The 21224-nt window shown below is 42.7% G+C and overlaps 1 protein-coding gene across 2 annotated transcripts in view; it reads right to left on the reverse strand.

The window, feature by feature from the left end:
- Positions 1–313: 313 nt before the first annotated feature.
- Positions 314–21224, reverse strand: part of aqr (aquarius intron-binding spliceosomal factor) — a 69309-nt gene continuing 48398 nt past the window's right edge. The window contains exons 32-36 of one of the 2 annotated variants that reach the window (XM_049595589.1): positions 19133–19303; positions 9478–9563; positions 3816–3990; positions 2441–2551; positions 314–787 (exon numbers count right to left, since the gene is read on the reverse strand). In XM_049595589.1, the coding sequence (XP_049451546.1) occupies positions 518–787; positions 2441–2551; positions 3816–3990; positions 9478–9563; positions 19133–19303 (813 nt within the window). In that variant the 3' untranslated portion in view covers positions 314–517. Of the gene's footprint in view, positions 791–2440; positions 2552–3815; positions 3991–9477; positions 9564–19132; positions 19304–21224 lie in introns of both variants that reach the window. The other variant, XM_049595587.1, reaches the window with a different exon arrangement.

A 21224-nucleotide genomic window follows, 5' to 3' on the forward strand; every position in this document is an offset into this window, starting at 1 on the left:
CATGCACAGTGGCCCTTGGGTGAAGTGACTGACCTACAAATGCAGCTTAGTCGCAGCTTGTGTAGCTGGTATAGGCTGAGCCAATCAGATTTGAGTTGTGCTTAAAGCAGAGGAGGGAAGCAGATGAATGGATGGAAGTATCATGACAGAGAGATTTTAACAAGGCTTAAACATGTTGACTATACACTGTATTTGTCTGGGAGAGTGTGCGTGCAAGAGTGATATAGCTCAGGACCTCTTTAAGAGTATTATAAGCACGGGTGGGTGCACGTATAGTAACACATGTCACAGACAATGAAGGATTTACTTTTTTTTTTTTTTAATAGAAAAGTACTGATGGTTACAAAATTGAATGCTCTAGAAAAAAAGGATGAAACATTATCACCGGGATCTTCTTTCAGTAGAAAACTAATTCAGAATCACTGAGTCCCCGCTAATCTTTCCTGAAGGGACAGTCCACTTGGTCCCCTCAACAACTGAGGCCTTTAATTAAACAGCAGTCCCATATGTGGAGCCTCTACTCCTTTTGCTCCTCTCCGCTGTCCTCGCCTTCGCTGTCGCTGTCTCTGCCGGGATGCTCTGGCATCTTAGCGTGACCCACTGTGTCTTGCTTTTCTTCTTTTTCACTGGTGTCCTCTGAGTTTGGCTCGGAGTTTTTTGCCTCTCCTTCTGGGGTGTCTTGCTCCATGGGGGTTTCTTCCTGTGGTTCCCCGGAGCTAACTGGCGCTTTCTCGACTACAGCGTCGGTCTTGGTTTGTTGAGGAGGTAGTGCCAGTTTCTGCTGTTGCTGCTGAGAAGCGAAGGGAAGGGAAAATATTAAAAATGTACATGAAGATTTTTTGGTGCATTCAACTAGGAAACAATCTATGTTGAAGGCGATGTAGTATATACCATAAAGCAAAGTCTATTTCTAACTTGTCCCATCTTCCTTTTTAGGTCAACACAAGAGACAATATGTGACAGTGACTACAGTGTAAAAATCACCTGAGCTCCACTATGAATGTGTTTGGCTTGTGGCCTGTTCAATCTACTACCTCTTCAACTACAATAGCTCTCTTATATGTGACCCATTTACTGTTCTACATTACAGTTTAAAGTAAATACTAAAATAGCAACCAGGGAGAGACAGTGACATCTTTAAGCACTGTTTCAGTGCTTAAACACTTAGTGTCACCAAACTTAAAGAAAGTTAAAGATGAACATGTTAATATCGTGCGTATATTCGATACAGTAGAAGTACAAATTTTATATAGTTTTCGGCTGTATTCAAAACCACCTACTACACAGGCACTACTACTAATTTGGCCAAATTGAGCATGTAGTATGCAAAGAAAAGCAAAATTTGCAGCATGCCAAAAATGCTAAGGTGTCTCAGAATCTCCATTATGTATCTGACCAGTCTGCCTCACCCTTGCCTTGGCCCTGACCTTTTAATCCTCCGACTCCGCCGAGTTAGAGTTGTCTGGCATTGTGACATGAAACAGTTTTTTTCCCGGTTAATTAAAAAAAACGACAACTGAGTGCCCTGTGGAGACTTAATTATCCAATCAGTGACATGGGTGGGACTAACGCTGTTGTGAAGCAACGTGCTGGAAATCAACAGGTTTTGCACCAGAACCAATGAGGGGTAATTACAACCATGGCGAGTGCTACAGACAAGATAAGACATTGTTATCGAGGCTGTTCTAAATCGACATGTCTTCTCAATATCACCTGACATCGTAGTTTGTTTTACTGCGCTCTGGTCCTGGAGAAATCATTGAGAGTAGATGGACAATAGAAACGAAGAGTAAACACTTGACAATTCTGTCTGATATCAGACAAACTATATCCAACAATGCAATGCCTTGGAACCATCACAACAATCCCTTCGTCAGTGGACAAAGAGGAATACACATTTTAACTCTAATTTACTGTTGTGTAAGGAAAATAATTCACAATTGTGACATCTGTAATGAACGTATCACTACATCTGTCCTGCTACCCATAACAAAGCTATAACATTTAAGTTAAGCCTGCTAAGCTAACACCTGATATTACGAAGAAAGCAACATTAACCTTAGCAAACTGTCAATAAGAAAACAACATGACATGTACATAACTTAAATCAAATGTTAAATTCTATTTGTTGTTATTAGGGACAGAGCAGGTGCAGATGCCCTTATACACAGGTGAACCAACGAAATGCAGTAGTGGTGGTTTGCTGTGCTGTTGTTTACTTCTGCTTCTTCCTGGCATACTGCTAAATACATCGGTTTACAAGTGTCATACTGAATACTACTGAATACTAGTATTTAGTATGTAGTAGGAGATTTTGAATACTGCCTTAGTCGTATCAGCCTCCTTTCCATGATATACTTTTGAGACAGTAGTAATATGATACAGTACTATATCCTGTCTTTCACATTCTTCATCATTGTATTTATCAAAAGGTGTTTACCTGTCTGTACTTCTGGGAGGTCTGGATCATGTGCATGTACATATTGTACACAAGGTTGGTCATCTCTGGCATGTTGTTGATGATTTGGTCTGGCTGTCCAGAAGCATCTCTCTGAGGGAAGGAACAAAAAATACAAGTGAGACAAAGACTGTTTCTAATCCAGGATGTGATGGTAATGAAAGCGTATACCTTTCTTTAAGGTGCCACACGGTAAAGTATGGATCTGATGCAAATGTTGAGGGAAATTACACTTCACCTGCCTGTGACGCTTGTTATTTTAAAGCATATTTCTCACTCACTGCCTCCAGCAATCACTTCTCGCATACTATCAAAAGGAGTCGGGGATTCAGAGTTTGTAATTTAACAGAATTAGTATGCAGACAGAGTGCGGCAGTCTAAACTGAGGAATGAGGCGAGCAGAATATTTAATAAATACAGGGGTGATGCTCAGAGAGGCCCTCTGGGCATCAAGTGAATGCGCTGACAGCTTCAGTACTGTAAAACTTAACTGTGTGTGCTTTTATTACTGTAAAACTATCTGTAAAAACATCAAGGTGTTTTCCAGTGATTGAGTGTGATTAGACTTTAAGCTTTACCGTCTGTCCAGTACCACCCTACAGCGCTGTAAATACGTATATATCCATATGGAGCATTAAGCAGCAGTGTTATCCTTTATTTTTATAACTGCCTCTGAATCAGCACTGTTAAGTAGTCTGTCAAAGTTCTGGTTCAGTGTTGGCAGACAAAAATCTGACTTTTAATCTGCATCTGCGTGTAAACAGCAGGGGTTTACTGACTCCAGATAGACGGGCTAAGCAGGGGCCGCATGTGTGTGCCCAAAAGAGCTGTCCCCCATGGGGATGAACACTCTAGAGTCAGAGGAAGTGTCAGAGGCTATGGGGTATTTTAGACACCCCTGTTGCCACACACGCCAGTCAGCGAGACACAGTGACCAGACAACAGTCGTCTCATGCTGGCCTGGCGGGATTTGGGAGAGTGATTTTGCCATCTGACCTTCGGGGGTTAATTATAGCGAGGCCCGTGTTTCCCATCCTTGCAGATGGCTCCTGCAGAATGCTGTTAACAGGCCGGGGTCTATGGGTAAAGCTGTGGTAAGACCTGGGACCAGTGAGGACCAGGGGGAAAGATGATGCCATCCAAAATATAGAGGCAGGATATAGTATATAGATATAGTGAGGGGGCTGTGGTAGCAACGACAAGGAGGGATGTTGGAGAGTGGAAATGGGTCCTGAAGCGAAACATGGAATAGTTGGTTCTTACTGGCAAATATGGAGCTGGAGTGCTTAATCATCAGCCAAATTTAATGAAGTATAAGATTATGGAAACTGGTGTGTGCATGCGTGTGTCTACATACGGGCTGTTCCTGGCTGTAGTATTCATGCGGCCTGATATGCAGCTTCAGGGGTCTGGCAGTGAGCTGGTTGAAGACAGGAGTCAGCTCGAAGCAGTTTTGAAACAGAGACACCCGGGCGAAGATGTACAGACCCAGTCTGGCTCTTGACATGGCTACCACCAGACGCCTCACATCCCTGTGGAGTGTTAGGAAAAAAAAAAGTTGAAAATTGGTTTGACACAAGGAGGGAAAAAAAGAGAAGTGGGAAGAAAGTGTGAAATTGTAGGAGGAGAGGGAAATCATGTGTAGGGGCAAAAACAAAAAAAGGGATCAAAGTGAAAGGATCAAGAAAAGATTGTAAAGGAAGGGAAAAGCAGTGTCGAGTAGGAGGGGAGAGGTTTAGTGAAGGATAAGCAGCGAAAGGTGAGGGGGACAAACAGAAGCCATGACAGAAATGAAGGAATGAAAGGCAAAGGGCAGGGGTAAACAAGATGGATAAAGAGAGGGAGAGGAGGGAGAGTACAAGAGAGGGCAGATAGGTTACTTTTTATGCCATCCTGTAGAATTAAGAGATTAGAGACAGGGGAGTCATTTGCCAGAGAATGAAGGAATCCTGCTTGGTTTGCTGTCGTGCTCTGTTTTAGCGGAATTCCACTTAATGTCCATGTACCCAAGTTAACAGATAAAAAAACATGCTTAAAGGCCTTTACACACCAAATCAGTATTCTTTATCTGAAGTTGTTATATGTGGAACAGGGCGCACGCACACAGTATTATTTTTAACAGGGCAGATAGTAATATTAAGGTGGATAATGGTGACAAAAAGAAGGCTGTAATAGAGGATGAGGACCACACGCAGACAGAGAGACACAAAGAGAGAGTGACAGAGTGGAGAAGGTGGACAGCAAGGCCCACGCAGAAAGTGGTGACAGCCAGGGAGGTACCTCCAGAGGAGAGAAGCAAGGAAGCAAACCTTTTGTCTTGTATTACGAATTTTTGCATTCATTCATTCATTCATTCATTCATTCATTCAATTTCCGTAACAGCTTATCCTGTTGGGGGGTCGTGGGGGAGCTGGAGCCTATCCCAGCTAACATTGGGTGAGAGGCAGGGTACACCCTGGACAGGTCACCAGACTATCACAGGGCTGACACATAGAGACAGACAACCATTCACACTCACATTCACACCTACGGACAATTTAGAGTCACCAATTAACCTGCATGTCTTTGGACTGTGGGAGGAAGCCGGAGTAGCTTCGCTGACATGGGGAGAACATGCAAATTCCACACAGATGGGCTCCTACACCCGGGATACGAACCCCCCACCCTAGATTCGAACCAGGAACCTCTTGCTGTGAGGCGACAGTGCTAACCACTGCACCACCGTGCTGCCATTTTGCCATTAGTAGAGCAATTTAGTAGCCTGGAAATCCAGACCCAAATCTAGAAAGATTTAGGGTCTGGCTATGAGTAATGAAAATGGCCCAACTCGAGGGGCGGTACCAAGCATGCATTTGAAAATATCACTTTACGCAACTGGATAATACTATGACCAATCAGAACAAGACTTAGCGCTTAGCCACAAGCGGAGCTAACTGGAAGATTAGACTCTTGCCGTATTCGGATGGCAAAACAGCAAAAATATCCTTCTTGCAAAGGAAAGATTCGAGCGCCGTCTTCTGTTCTTCTTTTAGAGAAAAAGCCAAGTCTAACTCGTTCATTGTAGCGGCCAAAGCCATTTCAAACAACTGATGTTCATCTGTAGCCATCTTGCAATGTTTACTGACCGATTCCGGACTTTGTCGTCGCAGCGCTGTCGTCATCTGTTTAGCTTGCCTCTGGCCCGCCTATATCAGATACACCGATGTGATTGGTGGAGCTCGGCTCCAATGGCATGGGTAATGAGCATCATTACTGATTGCCAGAGTGACTCGCTGAGCAAATTCAAATTGTGCTCTTGCGAGAACTCTGGATTTCCAGGGTAGCAATTTAGCGCAACAGACTCAGTGTGCAAGGTTTCTGTGTGAAACAATTTTTAACAGATAACAGATTTAAAGAAAATTTAAGAAAAATACGGACTTGATGTGCAAAGGTCTGCATTTGACAGCCCAAACTTAAGACACAGTATGTTACGTAAACAAAAAAAAGCATTCTCACAGTACACATCCCCATATTCTACTCTTATAATAAAAGTTCTATACATGACACATGGTGAAATAGAGGCTGATACTCTTGAACATCTCAAAAAGCCACAAAAATGTTCTCTTTCACAAAGAGAACCAGCCATGAAAAGAAGGGGTTATCCTTCAAACTGTGTGCATGAAATAATCTTTGTATTGTGTGCTCGAGGTGTTTGGATGGGCAACATAATGGAGCTGTGCAAAGTATGACCAGCTGGCCTGTAAATCTGTGAGTAAAAAGCATACTGGCTTATAGAAATCTACAGAGCACGGAAGGAGGCAGAGCATATGAGGGGGAAGGAGTGTTTGTCTTATTCAAGCAGCTCTGCTAAGAATGAAAACAGTCTTTGCTTTGACATACAAGAGTCTGGCACACACCCATGTGTGTATGCAGCACACATCAACACATATATATGTGGAAATGTAGCCAAAAAAATGTGGAATATGTCCACCTGAGTACTTCATGAGATTAAGAGGATTAATCCTTGCAATATGCATGATGAGTTCCATGAATATGTAGAGAGAAAAAATGGCTTATAAAAACCATCATGCAGGGTTTATGAGTGAGTGAGCACGTGCAGCCGGTAGGTTTATGTAAAATTACTGCAAATGGTACAAAATCAAACTTGAAAGCCCAACATTTCCACAGAGACAAACTACAACAGCCTGCAACCAATGAGCACAGAGCTCTAGAAAAGATGAACCAATCATGAGACATGATAGCCTGTGGACATGGCACTACTGAGAGACGCCCACCTGTGCTGTGCTGCGACATGGCAGGGCAAAGTGGACGAATACCGTTCGCGTGTGTGTTCTCACATGTGTGTTTATGTGTGTGTGTACATGTCAGAGCGTGTCTGGATCTGTGCTTCCCTGTCAAAGAGTGTGCTCCTGCATGTGAGTGTGCCTGTGTGCATCAGCAGGGATGCTTCTCCTGTCAAACCAAGGGTCAGCTTGTCATATGGTCAGCTGCGTCCCCTGTGGTTGTCACGGCAGCAGATTGCCATGAGGACAGATGCATGAAGAGGGGAGAGTACTGGGGGTTGGATTATGAGGTAGGACTGTGGTACACCACAGTGATTCCAGTATGGGAAAAACACAGTGGACATCACAAGAATTTCCCATGAACCATTGCTCTTTCAACCACTCAGCTGAGCACTCAGAAGAATGAATATTACTGTGTAAGATTTAGGGGGCAACATTGGCAGAGATAGAATATACTAAGTATGTTGTCTTTTGTGTATAATCACCTTAAAATAAGAGTCCCTGTGTTTTTGTTTCTTTAGACTGAAGAGCTTATATCTACAGGGAGCAGGTCCTCATTCACCACAACCCCAGAATCTGGAATAGTGGTTCACAGAAGACGCCCCCTTGCTCCCTTTGCCAAGCACCTGCATCACTAAGCCACATTTTAACAGGGTGCACTACAAACCTCGCCCAAGGGCATTACACTTGGAGGCATAACCTAGTTCCCAGACAGTTGGACTCAACCTCAGAACAGAGGCAAACCACCGCAAATGCTTTCCTACAAACAGTGGCAGTGTCCACTTGACACCATTTGTACCCACAGGCCAACCTCCAGAGCACCACATAGCATCTAAGGATGCAAGCTTTCTGCAGGCTGCTCGGGATTCAAAATGACCTAGAAAAAAAACTTGTTTCCCTGCACACATTGTGGCTTCAACACTCAAGCCAGTCTACTGAAGAAAATGGAGGTGAGGGGTCACTCCCGCAAAAAGCAATCAAACCCTTGTCAAATGCGGCAGAAAAAGCAGCAATTGGCTTTGGATTAACAGGAAAGACAACAGCTGGACTGCAAGAAGACAGGAGCATATGGAATAGGGATGGGCATTTATGTAATTTCCATATTTGAGTACTTGAATTATAGTATTCTAAGTACTCACGCACAAAAAAAGTATGAAAAGGAATACAAATTGGCCACCAAGAAGGAAACAAGCACAATATGAAATTCATTTCAAAAGGGTTTTGAAAGAAGGAAGAGGAGGAATGTTTGACGCCCATGAACTCAGCTGATTAGATTTAACGTAGACTGACAGCATAATCAATCAGCCACACAATTGCCATCAAATTTTGATTCAAATATTTTCATGCTGAATTACCAAAAACTGTTCTAATTCGTGCAGAAAAATGTGTGTTCATGAAGCTCATCACTCTTAAGAAGCTAATTAAAAAACTAGGGTTTAATGTCCTTGATACAGATACTTATCTAGGAGAATAGAAACTCTAGCACTGCTGTATACCCTTCACTATCTGCTAAGTAGAGTTCTCACACATTGTTACAGGGACAACCTTTGACAACCTTCCCACTTAGTGTGGGCTGAGAATGTGTATGAGGCAGGGTGCAATATCCAGTGTAAGACAAGATCAAATGAAAGATACCAAGAGGAAAGCAGGCGCTGCCAGCAAGATAAACTACCACTTTCTGAGGCCTGCTGCACTTCTCATTCCCAGCTACATCAATTCATTCCTTTATCTGAGAGACGAGAAAAGAACAAAATAGAGTTTTAAAGTGTTTTCTCTGCCGGCTAAAAGTGACCACGCTCAAGGGTGGGGTACAGAGGGGGCGATGCATTTAGCTAAAAAAGGAATGGCTTGTTATTTGCAGTGGGGTTCCGATTTGCAGACTGTCCAATGTGAGGGCTGGTAAAAGCACTCGCAGTGCAGCTGTGATAAAGCTGTGAGCGATGCAATTCCAGAAGCAGCTACTGTACATCACAGCATGGCAAACTGAAGTACTGGGGAAGAGTTCAGCCTCAATTGTCTGGTATTAAAACAAGCAGCATATTAGGTGTGAAGAGCTCATCGGGGTGTCAAGGCAGCCGAGAAGTGAAGGGCCATTTCACTACAAATCAATTCAGTGAAATGGGCATGGAGGCGGCGATGAAGAGAAGAGGGAGCAGAGAGATAAGAATACGGAGCTGAAGACTAAGAGGAAGAGGCCAGCAAGGGAGTACAGCTGAGCAAAAAGCAATGGGACATGGAACAAAAAGACATAAAACCTACCACTGCAGTTGGTTAAACATCATGCCTCTTAATGACTGTTATATGGTACGTCTTTGATCACAGCAGAGCTCTTTGTGTGATAGTCTCACCCCAATCATCAGAGCACAATAGCTTCTCTGAACCAGGACAAAAAGTACAGCCGCTCCACAGACATGTTCCTGTCCTGAAGCACCCTTTATCCTCCCTGCCTTAAAAATTAAGCTCATACATACTTGAAGACAGCCGCAGTGTTATTGTCTTCTTTTTCCTTTAGCAAACTTCATTCAGTAGTTAAACATGACAAAGGGAGAACGCCTCCTGAGAGCAGCTGTCTCAAGAGAGTTAAGTGCCTACATTTTTGCTGTGCTGCTTCCCTGGAGGATGTGTATCTTAGGTGCACATCCTATTAAACAAGTATTTTTGTAGTAGAATAGCTGCTGAAGGTGTCTATTTTAGGTCAGGCAAGTTTTTGTGCTTTGCGTGCATTGAAGTAATTACCTCAGGTGTCCCACGGCTTTGGTGCGGACCAGTGAGAGGATGATGTAGTCGTTCTGCTGACCCTGGAACCTGTCCACTGTTGTCACCTGAACAGACACACAAACATGTTCATTATTGAACAGGGAAAAAAACCCACACAAATATACACATACATATCAAAAAAGTGCTAACTAAGCCATGGCAGCTGATGTATTTTGCAAAGTAAATGAGTGTGTGCATTTTAGGTAGGTGGAGGGATTTGGCTGAAATGTTTAGAAACATGAAGGAGACCGCTTTCCGTCTTAAATTCTTTTTCTTCTTTTTTATTTATTTTTGAGGGAGGTGAATGATGGCGCCTGTGTTTTCTTGTTATTGCTGTTATCGCTGTGGGCCACATGGGCAACCGGCGGGGCTAATACGGCTTAGAGGGCATTTACCGCCACTAGCCTCTTACCTGGCCCCCCTGAGACTCAGGGCCAAGGTACTGGGGGCCCTGGTGCTTGACTGGATCAGAGATTATTTCAGGGGGGAGACAGAGAATGGAGAAGTGACTCTCTGTGGGATTTTTTTTTTTCAAAGCAAAAGAAAACTCATGTCAGCCAATTTGCTTTTATACCCTGGTAATCCTGTCTTGCTGAGAAGTGTACTTATTCCTGTACATGAAGAACAGAGCTGTGTTTTGACTTTGCCAGTGCTGTTACACCTTACATAATAAAGAAAACATACTGCACTTCCAGCTTGATACAAAGCGAAGAAATGGAGATGAAACCATGTAAAAACTGAACCCATTAGACACAGTACTAGCTGTACGGTATGTACAACTGCTCCTACAGCCTACATGTCATCAATATCTATATGCACAGGCTTTCAAACTCTCACAAGTTTGGTCCTGCTGTTAAAAGAACTAGCCTGTTATTGCCAGACCTAGGGTTTCCAACACATTCTTAAAATTTGTGGTGGCATGCCACGATTTAAACATCTTTGATGTTTTATTTTTGGAGCTGGATCGTTCATTAGGAGCACTGTTATATTTACCATTCAGTTTTTTGTTGCTCCACACTGTTGCATTGCAGAACATACTCTGGGCACAGACGGAGCAGTAAAAGTGAAACTTTTCATTTGTCTGCTCCTCTCATCTCATCCTCCCATGTTCTGTTATCATCAGCTTTGCTCTGATCGACTAATCAATTATCCAAACCACGATTCAAAACTCCACAAACTGCTACTGAGGGAAAAAAAGAACTCCCGAGGAGTTCCGTCTGCGCTGTATTCACGGACGCGCAAAAACCTCTGAATAAAGGCAGCGGACAAAGACTGATGAACAAGGATTCCGCGAAAATGTCTCAATGGCGCTTCTGTTAAATAAGCTATGTTTTGCTTGAAATAGTGTTTGCGGCGCGAGGGTACGTGAGCCAAAAATGGAGCCATCACGTATTTGCACAAAGCGCAAAGGATCTGCAAGTTGTCAGTCGTCTGAAACACGCCGCATTTTGGATTAACGGTTGTGATCAGCGAGATGTTCAGAGTGAGAGCGAGTAAACAAGCTAAGTTAGCCCTCCGCGCTAATGCGTTCTAACTACGCTAATGACAGATCAGAAATGTGGAGGGACACTTGATATCAGACAAAAGCCAGAGACTGTATCGTATTAAGTTGCTGTGGGCTGTAAATTCACCACTTCTAATCAGAAGGCAAGAGATAACGTTATCTTTAAGCCTAACCGGACAACGCCTTTCTTCCTCCGGGCAGTTGCCTCCATCTCACTCTCCTCCAGACTCACTCTGGGTCTGGGTCTGCAGCTGCCTGTATTGGTAGGAATTCCCGTAGGTAGGGTGTTGTAGTACTTAGGGCTGTCCGCCCACCATGTCACCAGAAAAAAACAAAACAAAACACCATAATCTCTAAGAAGCATAATTGAAATGATTAAAACTGATGGTCACAACAGTCCTATAGATGTTCTGGAAGTTTCCCAAATTTCTATGTTATGTAACACTGATGTTATCCTTTCAGAAAATATATAAAATGGGAAGATAAACGGCAGAAAATATTTGTGGAACCAGTGTGTCCACCCACTTGGTGATGGCAATGGCAATGGCAACCAAGTAAGAAGCAATAATGTTAGCCTTAACCTACATAAAGCAAGAATGCATGTAAATAATGGTTACATAAACAAAACAGGTCAAAAGTCTTCCTTGTTTACCATTGTACAAAATATACGACTGTGCAGTTACATAGGCCTTATGTTGCAAAGTCCAAAGTCCAGCAGAAAGATGTTAGTCTTTCCACTATAGATCAATTCTGTGGAGATCAATAGGTCATCAGCTACCATCAAGAAGCCACACTGGTCCAGGACTACAGCAACCAACCTATGGACCGGCCATGCTAAATAAGTCATCCTGTGGTCGCTGTTGCCTCCTATTAACTAATGCCACTTTCAGTGACCCTAGAACTCCCTGTGCCAAACCCCTCCAGCACCCCTTTTGGGCAACAGGAAGGGAGTGTGGGCACAGTGCATGTGAACTTGTAAAAGAGGGAAAGATGGGACAAATGATGCAGCAGACCAATATTTATTTACGTTTCCCTGTTGCTATGTAGAACAGGTGCAGCACCAGAGGCAACAATATGTCTGTTTTACAATAGCATGAGGCATTGCGGGCTGTATGTCCAAGTCAAATGTTTAATGTTCAACTCAAACAGCCGCGGTATGCATGCATGCACGCACATGTTCTCACAAATGTGGTATACACACACAACAGTCCATCACAGCCTTTGCTGAAGTAGGCTATAACCGCACAGTTTTTAACTAAAACAGTGCAACTTGTTTAGCAGAGAAGGGGCGCTTAAGAGGGGGAGTTATTCTTAGCCCACAGACAGTGACAACCAAGCCCAGATAGAGAGTCTCCCTAAGGCGTAACATTTTGCATGGTGTTTAGTTATTTATGAGCAATCTTCCAGGGAGTGAATTACAGAGGTCATGTCATTGTGGCACATGCATGTCTGCGGAAGAAAGAAGGAGCACAGACACACAGAATATTCTGAGACCCATATTTGTCCTCACGCACTTTGTTGCCAACAGAAGCTATTTGACTGTGAATCACTTTCTTCCATCTTGCCCTCTTTTATTCTCACTATCATGAAAACAAGCAGGCCAACTCTAAGCAAATGGCCAAGTGTAGATCTCTCTTCTCTTTCTTTGTTAGTCACTCTATCCATCCCGCTATGTCTTATTCATGGCAATTACGCCCTGGGGTCAGAGTGCTGGATTATTCAGCTTTTCAGTTAACAGTGTAATGTCTTATTTCTTGTGCCTTCATATCCACGAGTGTTTCCTATCGGCCTTAAAACAAAAAAAGGCAAGCTGGGACATGCTGGGAGACGTTTCCCTATATATGTCAACATATCTGGTTAAACGAAACCTGTGTTCTGGTCATAAGACTTTCTTTTCTGTTATTAAAGAGGCTCCTGCTCTCAAGAAAGATGGAGAAAATGTGTTTATGTGTGTGTGTTTACAGCCAGCCATATGTATCAATGAAAGGAGGGATGCAGATGCTGAACTCAAAGATTCAACATGAACACTACTCCCCTGTAATTCATCTTGCCTTAACTCTGTTAATGTGCTTTCATACTAACTTAACACAGATTAACTCAATGAAAATTGTTCAAAATTCCAAAAATTCCATTATTTAGTTTCACTGCATGGCTGCTTGTAAGGACTACGTTGAGGGATGCAACTGATGCAATGAGTTTGTAATAGAGTACCAACAGAAAACAAACACAGATGGACCTTGTCTGTAAAATTCATAGCGTAAACTAAAAAAGCATCATCATTAAAGATGCATGCATATGTGTGCCAACTGTAGTCTTTGAGATTCAGCAGACAGCTTGGGCTCAAGTGTTTATTTGATTTTGGGACTGTGACTGGTGCTAACTGTCCCTACTCTTCTTCTCTCACTAATTAAAGTCATTGCAGTAAAGTGGGATGGCTGTTGACATTTGCTTGGTTTTAGCTATTGTGACACATTCCCAGACACACTGTGGACCCAACGCTCTGCGCCATGACCTTTCAGCTGCTCAGCATTTTCCCACAAGAGCCCGTCGTTCTTTTTCATCTCCCTCCCTCTCTGGCTGTCTTTCTTCTCAGCAAATCTAACAGCCTGTCACCCCTGTCACTTTATTACCAGGCATGCATACTGACTAAGGCCATGAGCACAATGAATGACACTTTATGTTGTAACATTGCGGGACATTTAACATGACCAAGCACAAGTTCTGGCGAGCTGTCAGAACAGGGAATAGACTTGAAGACAAAGCAACAAGGTAGGATTGCACAGCACAAAATAACAAACACGACAACAGGAGATGAAAGCCTCCAGCCCTGCAGGAGGTAGAATGCACCACGCACACAAAGACATGAGAGGGATTCACTTCCTGCCTACTTGTTAGACAATTAATAAACAGTAACAATCAGCAATTTGTGCTTTGCCCTCATGTGTTAAAGGATAAGGCTGATGATATTCTGTATTTTTCTTATTGTCAACAAATCCCATTAAAAGACCAAAAATAAATAACTAAATTACATAAAATGGCCGTACTAACAAAGCAAAATTCAGCTTAGACCTCCATTTTATCTAAGAACTATGTATTCATGACCCGTTTTTAAAGATTTACTTCTTACGTCAGGCTGGAGAATCGTATCAAGCGACAGACAGGTTCTGGTCTTTTTGATAATCTTTGTTGCCAACAAGAAAGACATAGAATAACAGCAGCACTATCTTTTCTTAAGCTTATATATGGTTAGGCTGATGGTAGGGCTGTACACACAAAAGCAAAGATGTGCATATGCATTATTTTCGTCAGATTAATGAAGTTATGTGTACACCTGATTCTGTTTTATGAATCTCAGTTACTGTGGTGCTTGGTGCAAGTGCACTAGCCTCATTTCCACTCCTATGGTTCCCCATAAATGGGTGTAGAAATACCCTTAACACAACGATAGTTGTCAGTGAGATATACGATAAAGAAAGTACAATGTCATCGATTGTAGCCTCTTTACACTGCCAGATTTTCCGCAAATGTTGGGCCGTTTTGCCGGCAAGCTGCGAGTGTTTAGACACAGAGAGCCGGATTGGCGAGTTGATCCGAGGTGCCCAATTTTCCTTCGTGTAGGGTAGTCATATTGGCAGAACCCTTTTAGTTTAAAAAGACCAAAGAGGCCTTCCGCAACGAGAGGGACTGTTGATGACGCTGCACGTGCCCATGACCCACTGGTGGTGGACTAACAGGAAACAGCTGATAGCAGGAATGAGCAGCCAGTAGCAAAAGGGAAACGCAAACCTGACAGACACTGTAAAGATGAGCAACTGAGGAGACAAAGAATTGCAAGAGGAAACGAAAAACGAAGAGGCCATTAACCATCAGATGATGGGAACAGTGAGGAACGGGCCGACTTACGAGAGAATCACCAAAGGACTGACCAGCCGCGGCTTCCCTCCCACGTCACACGTTGAGCTACATGTTTTGTTACTTGCTCATGCCCCCCACTGCCCCGAAAAAGGCATATTCTGTATAAACAAAACTAGGTAGACGGCATTTTGCCGCACTCCCCGATTTTGTTTTTATACTGTCAATGCTGAAAAAGACTGATTGGGCTTTCCTGCAAATTTGCACAATTCCTATCTAAAAAGGTGCTTGTGTCACATCAGCGAGGTGCTCCAGTGTTGCCAAAGCCGCTGTCATGACACACTGCTGTAGCAATTTGTAGCGACCTTACCACTTATTTATCGCATTTCTGCAAACCATAATTGTGGAAAAATCTTGATAATCATTATTATTTAACATGACATCAATGATTCATTCATATAGCGCTCATGTTGAAATTGACTTCACAAAGTGCTCCACAGAAAAGAGACAACAGGTAGACGAATGTAAATAAAAAATACAGATGAAATTTACAATTAAAAAATAATTTTAAATTCACTTAATAAATGCGCCTTTTATTGAGATTTCACAGAGCACTGTGGAACCTGCAAATATAATAACACAATCAGGAAAATAGGCAACCTAAAACGATGTTATCCCTCTCTCAACTTATATTTAATCTTGTCCTTATCGTATCACCTGCAGCTATCTCAACTAAAACTGTGTGTACGACTGGTCTGAAGCATGCATGATGTGCGCACATTCTCACGACACATTCATTCTTTATAGTTTATGAGGAGGAAAAGGCATGTTTTTGTGCATACACATGGTTTATGCATCTGGCCCCTGGTGTTTGGGCTGTGTTCACTCTCCCCTGCTGTATTGGCATGTACCAATTTCGTTGGCCCATTGAGGAAATCCATCTTGCTTACCACTCACACTACACATTCAACAACAAAAAACAACATATTTCAACATCACAACACAACTGGAGGCATGCTGACCCTCTGTCATTATGGCACAATGACACGCCAACTGACTGGTGATGTGCCAGTTACACTCCAATCTTGCAACTTTCTCTGGCGTGCCTCAATAGTCTGTGACATTACAAAGTGTGTGAAAGCCCTGAAGAACAGAGAGCAGAGAAAGGTGAGGAAGTGTGGGTAGGGAAAAGGAACGGAGAGAGAGAAAAGCGTAACCTGAGGCTACCGGGTAAGAGCATTTAACAGTACAAACAGAAAACGGATGGGAAACTGTGCCAATGGGCTGCTGACTTAACACAGTGTAAAGGAAGGAAAGAGAGAAGAGAGACAAGAGGAGTGGGGAGGAATACCGTGAGCTGGAGACAATTTAACAGTAGTCTTCAGGGATGAACACAGCATGGAGTCTACACCCACTCTCAAAGTATGCACATTTAAATCCTTTTGCTCAAACACTCCAACACACACCTCGGTGAGTTTACAGAGGTATGCAGCCGGCTGGTATGTAAACTGATGGGGACAGAGCGTCCTGCTCTATTTGGGTCTTATGACCTGCAGCAGTCTAAATGGTCTCATGATTTGATGGAGCAGGACAATGAAGTCCAGGGTAAAAAAAAAAATACTCTTTTGCTTTGCCTATAACTAGAAAATGTGAGTTAAGACCTTCCATCAGCTGCTCACTTATTTTTCATCCTGCAACAACCACGCAGATCCACTTAACTCAAGGAAATGTTGTATGTGCAAGGATGGAGACAGTTGACAAAACTTGTAGTCAAAATATACAAACCTGCTTAAATTACACGGGGAGAAAAATAAGACTGTGGGAGGCAGAAACAGCAAATGCCTTGTGAGAACTGAGAGCTGTGAATTTCTCTCTCAGTGCAGCAGAGGATAGAGGGTTGGTGCTCTGACTGCAGCTGACATCTAAAGGTGTGAAGACACTGTGTTCATGTGCATGTTATGTGTCATGCATGTTTCTACTATACTAGTCCTACATATATATGAGGTGAAAACATGTCTGTTGGGACTCTGGATCCCTTCCTGACAGGAGAGGAGAAATGTGTCAGCCTCAAGTGATATTAGGAGCGTGTAAAGTTCACGCGTGTGGAAGCGGATGTGTTTCAGTGTTAGAATGCTACATGAAATGTGTAAATGTCAGCATTTTATGAATATACTTTAAAGGGACCGTTCAACCCCAAATCAAAATTTCATATTTTTCCTCTTTTATGTAGTGCTATTCATCAGTCTGGAGTGTTTTGGTTTGAGCTGTCGAGTGTTGGGTTTATTGGCCAGAGAGATGTCTGCCTTCTCTCCAGTATAATGGAAGTAGACTGCACTGGGCTTGTGGTGTTCAAAGCATCAAAAATAATGAATATAAGATATTGAAAACCTCAACAGTAACCTTGTTGTGAGCAATTTCATGTAGGAACTATTTTCTACATACCAAACTTCACCGGCCAAATGAATAACGTTAGGTGATGCATGGTGTAGTGTTAGAGGAGGTGCAGGAAGTTTAAGTGACTACAGGCCCGTTTCCACTGAAGAAGTTCCTAGTACTATTTGGGAGGCAGGAACTTTACAGGAATGTCCTCTCGCTCGGCCCTCTCAACCGTCGTGTTTCCACTGAGAGAGCGGAATAGGAGGAAGGTTCCTGTAAAGTTACCAGGCTCTGGATGTGACGTAATCGTTGCGCGACCATTTTGACCGGGGCGACGCGGCAAAGAAAACAAACAAAGAAGAACAACAACAAAGAAGAAGAAGCAGAAGTATGAAGCAGAAGTGAGAAGAGAGCAGACATAAGCAAGACGATTATCAACATGGAAGGAGCTGAGGTGGTTGCTGGGTTTCTGGCGTGTCTCTTCATTTACATGGCGGTGGAAGTTACGAACGAGAGGAGAAGATATTTTGTCGCTTTCTGTTGACGTCATATCCCGCCTTGAGTATATCCAATCAGCACCAACATAAACACCAAGCCCCACCCAGAAGTTTTTCGGGGCCGTTCTGAGTACCTACTCCGAGGCAGGGACTTGTTTAGCCCCTGTAAAAGTTCCGTAACTCTGTCCTTCGGGGGTGGTTCCTGCGGTGGAGACACGCACCAACAGCCCCGGCCCTGTAAAATTACCCCAGAGTTCCTGTGGTGGAAACGGGCCTTACTACTAATAGTAACACTTTCCACGTGTTGATAATCCTAAAATATCATGCTTGGGTGAGGAAAAAAAGTGAACAGGACAGTAGTGTCTTGCTGCCATCTTGACAAAGCACTCCAAGATGCTTTCACTTCGGCTGTCTGTCCATAGCCGTAGTAAGCCATTTTAGTTTGAATCCATGCTTCAACTAGGTGTTACCTATAATATTCTGATGCGCATTTTGCAAATCAATGTATTTCTGTAAACTGTGACGTCGATTATTGATGAATCACCCCAGCACTATAGCACAAGATCTAAACATTAATGGCGTCCTTGGCTGAGCTGTAACACTGTCTAGCTAAGTGGTGCTAGATGGGCTGGTAGTAGATGCACTTTTCCTTCGGCGCTTTGATACGGTTGGTGGATTTATTTTGGTAGAAAGAAAATAGTCCCTTCACGGAACAAGGTCTGTGGGTTATCTTGAGTAACTGGGTCATGATTTATGGAAAGAGACATTGCTGTTGATCTTTTTCTTTTTAAGTATTTTTGGCACCAAAAGCTGAGTGTTATCTAGTTCCATTATATCCGACAGGCAAGACATCTCTAGGACTGATATCCCCAACACTCGACAACTCACACCAAAACAATCTTGATTCATGATAAACAGTGCTACAGTTAAGAGGAAATATGTTTTTGATTTTGAGGTGAAGTATCCCCTCAAGTAGCTTGATAATTTGGACTTAATCGTTGTTTTGTTTCATTATTTTTGAGTCGTTGAACAAATTTAAGTACTTTTTGGGTGTATCAAGACCACTTCCTTGTAAGAGAACAGTTAATGAAAGTACTGTATGGAGATTAAACTGAACAGAACTACATACTGCTGTGCTTAATGTATGTTAATACTACTTTAAAAAGCTATGTGCTGATATGACAGTGTGATATTACATTACCAACCATTTTGATTTAGATTTAAGCCCCTTATTGAATATTGTTGCATTAGCATATTTCAGCTCACAGTCATGCTTCTATTGCATAAGAAAAAGGACATTTTTCTCCTTATACTTGCTTTATAATAATTTAAATTGCGATGCAATCATTGGATGTGAGTGTAGGAACTGTTCACTGTGCTCAACTGCTGCATGTTATGTTCTTACCTTGTTAGGCTGACTAAAGAAGGGATTGCCAGCACAGCGCTGGTTGATGACGTCTCTGATCAGGTGTTTCTGTCCATTGTAGGTGGTGAGGATGCTGATGCGGTCAGCAGGGTAGCCTAGCAGACGCATGTACATGTACAAAGCCACGCTATACTCCGCCTCTGCCAAGTTCTTCACAGAAAGAGAGACAAAAAGGGGAGATAAGATTAAAATTATTATACACAAGTAATGAGAGAGGAAAAGAAATGAGAGAGGAAAAGAAACTGACCTCTAAAAGCAATTGTCTCTCAATGCAGTCATTTTGTAGTGAATCAAAGCACTGAGCTGAATTACCCACATACACCTGTCTCTCTTCTTATCAGCACACCCAGCGCTGTCTGCTGTGTTTGACACCTTGCTGATCTCATTCCCTTGTACTTTAACATCATGCTCTGGCCCTTTCTCGCTTGTCAAGTGTTTAACTTTCAGCCAGATAAAAGCCCACTCATTCATGCATGAGTAGCCATCTGATTTGGGTTGGAATTAATTGCCTCAGACAGAGCTCGACACCACCACTTGCCAAGCTGGGACAAAATGTCCCATTCTAGGATCCCCTGCACTGAAAGAAGAAAGGGCGAATAGCATATTTCTACTGTAGCTTTGATATAGTATAGAGTAGCTGACTCTTTTAGAAGTGTGGCAAAAGGCTGCATCATCCTAAGTTTCATTACTTAGTGTGATGGCAGACTGTTATAACATACTAACATTATCAAATCATTAACATTTTAACTAGGAAATGCAGAATTTTCATTTTTCTTTCCAGATTCTATACAAAGGAGGAGGCCTTGGTGCTTATGTATAAAACAACAACATTGTCTTAAACATCACGACAAATGTCCAGGCCCAAGGACAACAACACAACATCCTGTCCTCCAAATGTAACTAAATGTAAAGGCCAGCGCTGCATGCATCATTCGACCACTTCACAATCAACAAATTCCTCAGGATGTGCATGTGCATGTGCATCCTGGCTCCAAGGCTACACTCTGCCCTTCAAAATGTGACCAAAAAAAGAAAAGAAAAAAAGGCAACAGTATGCATTATTCATCCACTTTCAATTAAGCCTGGACCGCAGCCTCACATCTTTGATAATAATTTATGCAGCTTCATCAACAGTTCCTGATCCAGCAGCACTGGAGTCAACACATCAAAAACAGTGACAGCCTTTGTTCTTCTCCCCCTGTTACCTGTCTCCAAATGGCACGCACAGTGTTTTCACGGATAGAAATCGTGCATCCAAGTTGGGCAGTACATGTTAGGAATGAAATGGACATTATTCAACATTATCTACAAAATGCTGAAAACCACAATGACATATTTCAGCAATGTCACATGATTAATCTGCCCACGAGACAGATATTTTGGGAGTCACATGTGGTCCTTGGTGGCCTTGTCATACTCATTCTGTTCGTACCGTTACGATTAGTTCCTTGTGAAACATGATAAGGGAGCACCAAGTGTGTTTCTACAAGTACCTAATCTAAGTTGTGTGTCTCAAAAGATACTTTTGAGATAGCTTTACAGTTTTGCTGTAGAGAAAAAAGATCACGAGAACCATAAAGACATGCAAGAGTCTCCCAGACACGCAAGAGGAGTAATGTATAAGTAGACATGTGGTTGGTATTTCCAGCTTTGCCTGCCTCATGTGCATATTTAACATAAATGTGATCTAATGCCCCAACACCCCAGAGAACTTGTTAACCATAACAAGGTCAGACCCAACGCACTGGAGTTTGAGCCAATGGCCCGAGGCTACATGAGGACTGGGAGGATGGAGGGATGAAACAGAAACAAGACAAACAGGGAGAGACTGAGGATACAAAAAATAAAAGGAAATAAGAGTAGTAAATCTAGACTACCAGTGAGTAAATCCCACAAAGCTTTTTGCTCTTATGTCATTTAAAGTGTAGCTTGCGAAGCAGAAAAGCTTTGACTAACAAGCCCAGTGGCTGAGAAAAGCCATTTTCTAACAACAGAAGATGTGGATTTAGATAAGCATCCTACCCTTTATGAGCCATTTGACAACTTGGAAAGTACTATCAACGGGCTGAGA

This window comes from Epinephelus fuscoguttatus, linkage group LG14, assembly GCF_011397635.1.
Source record: "Epinephelus fuscoguttatus linkage group LG14, E.fuscoguttatus.final_Chr_v1".
NCBI classification, from domain to species: Eukaryota; Metazoa; Chordata; class Actinopteri; order Perciformes; family Serranidae; genus Epinephelus; species Epinephelus fuscoguttatus.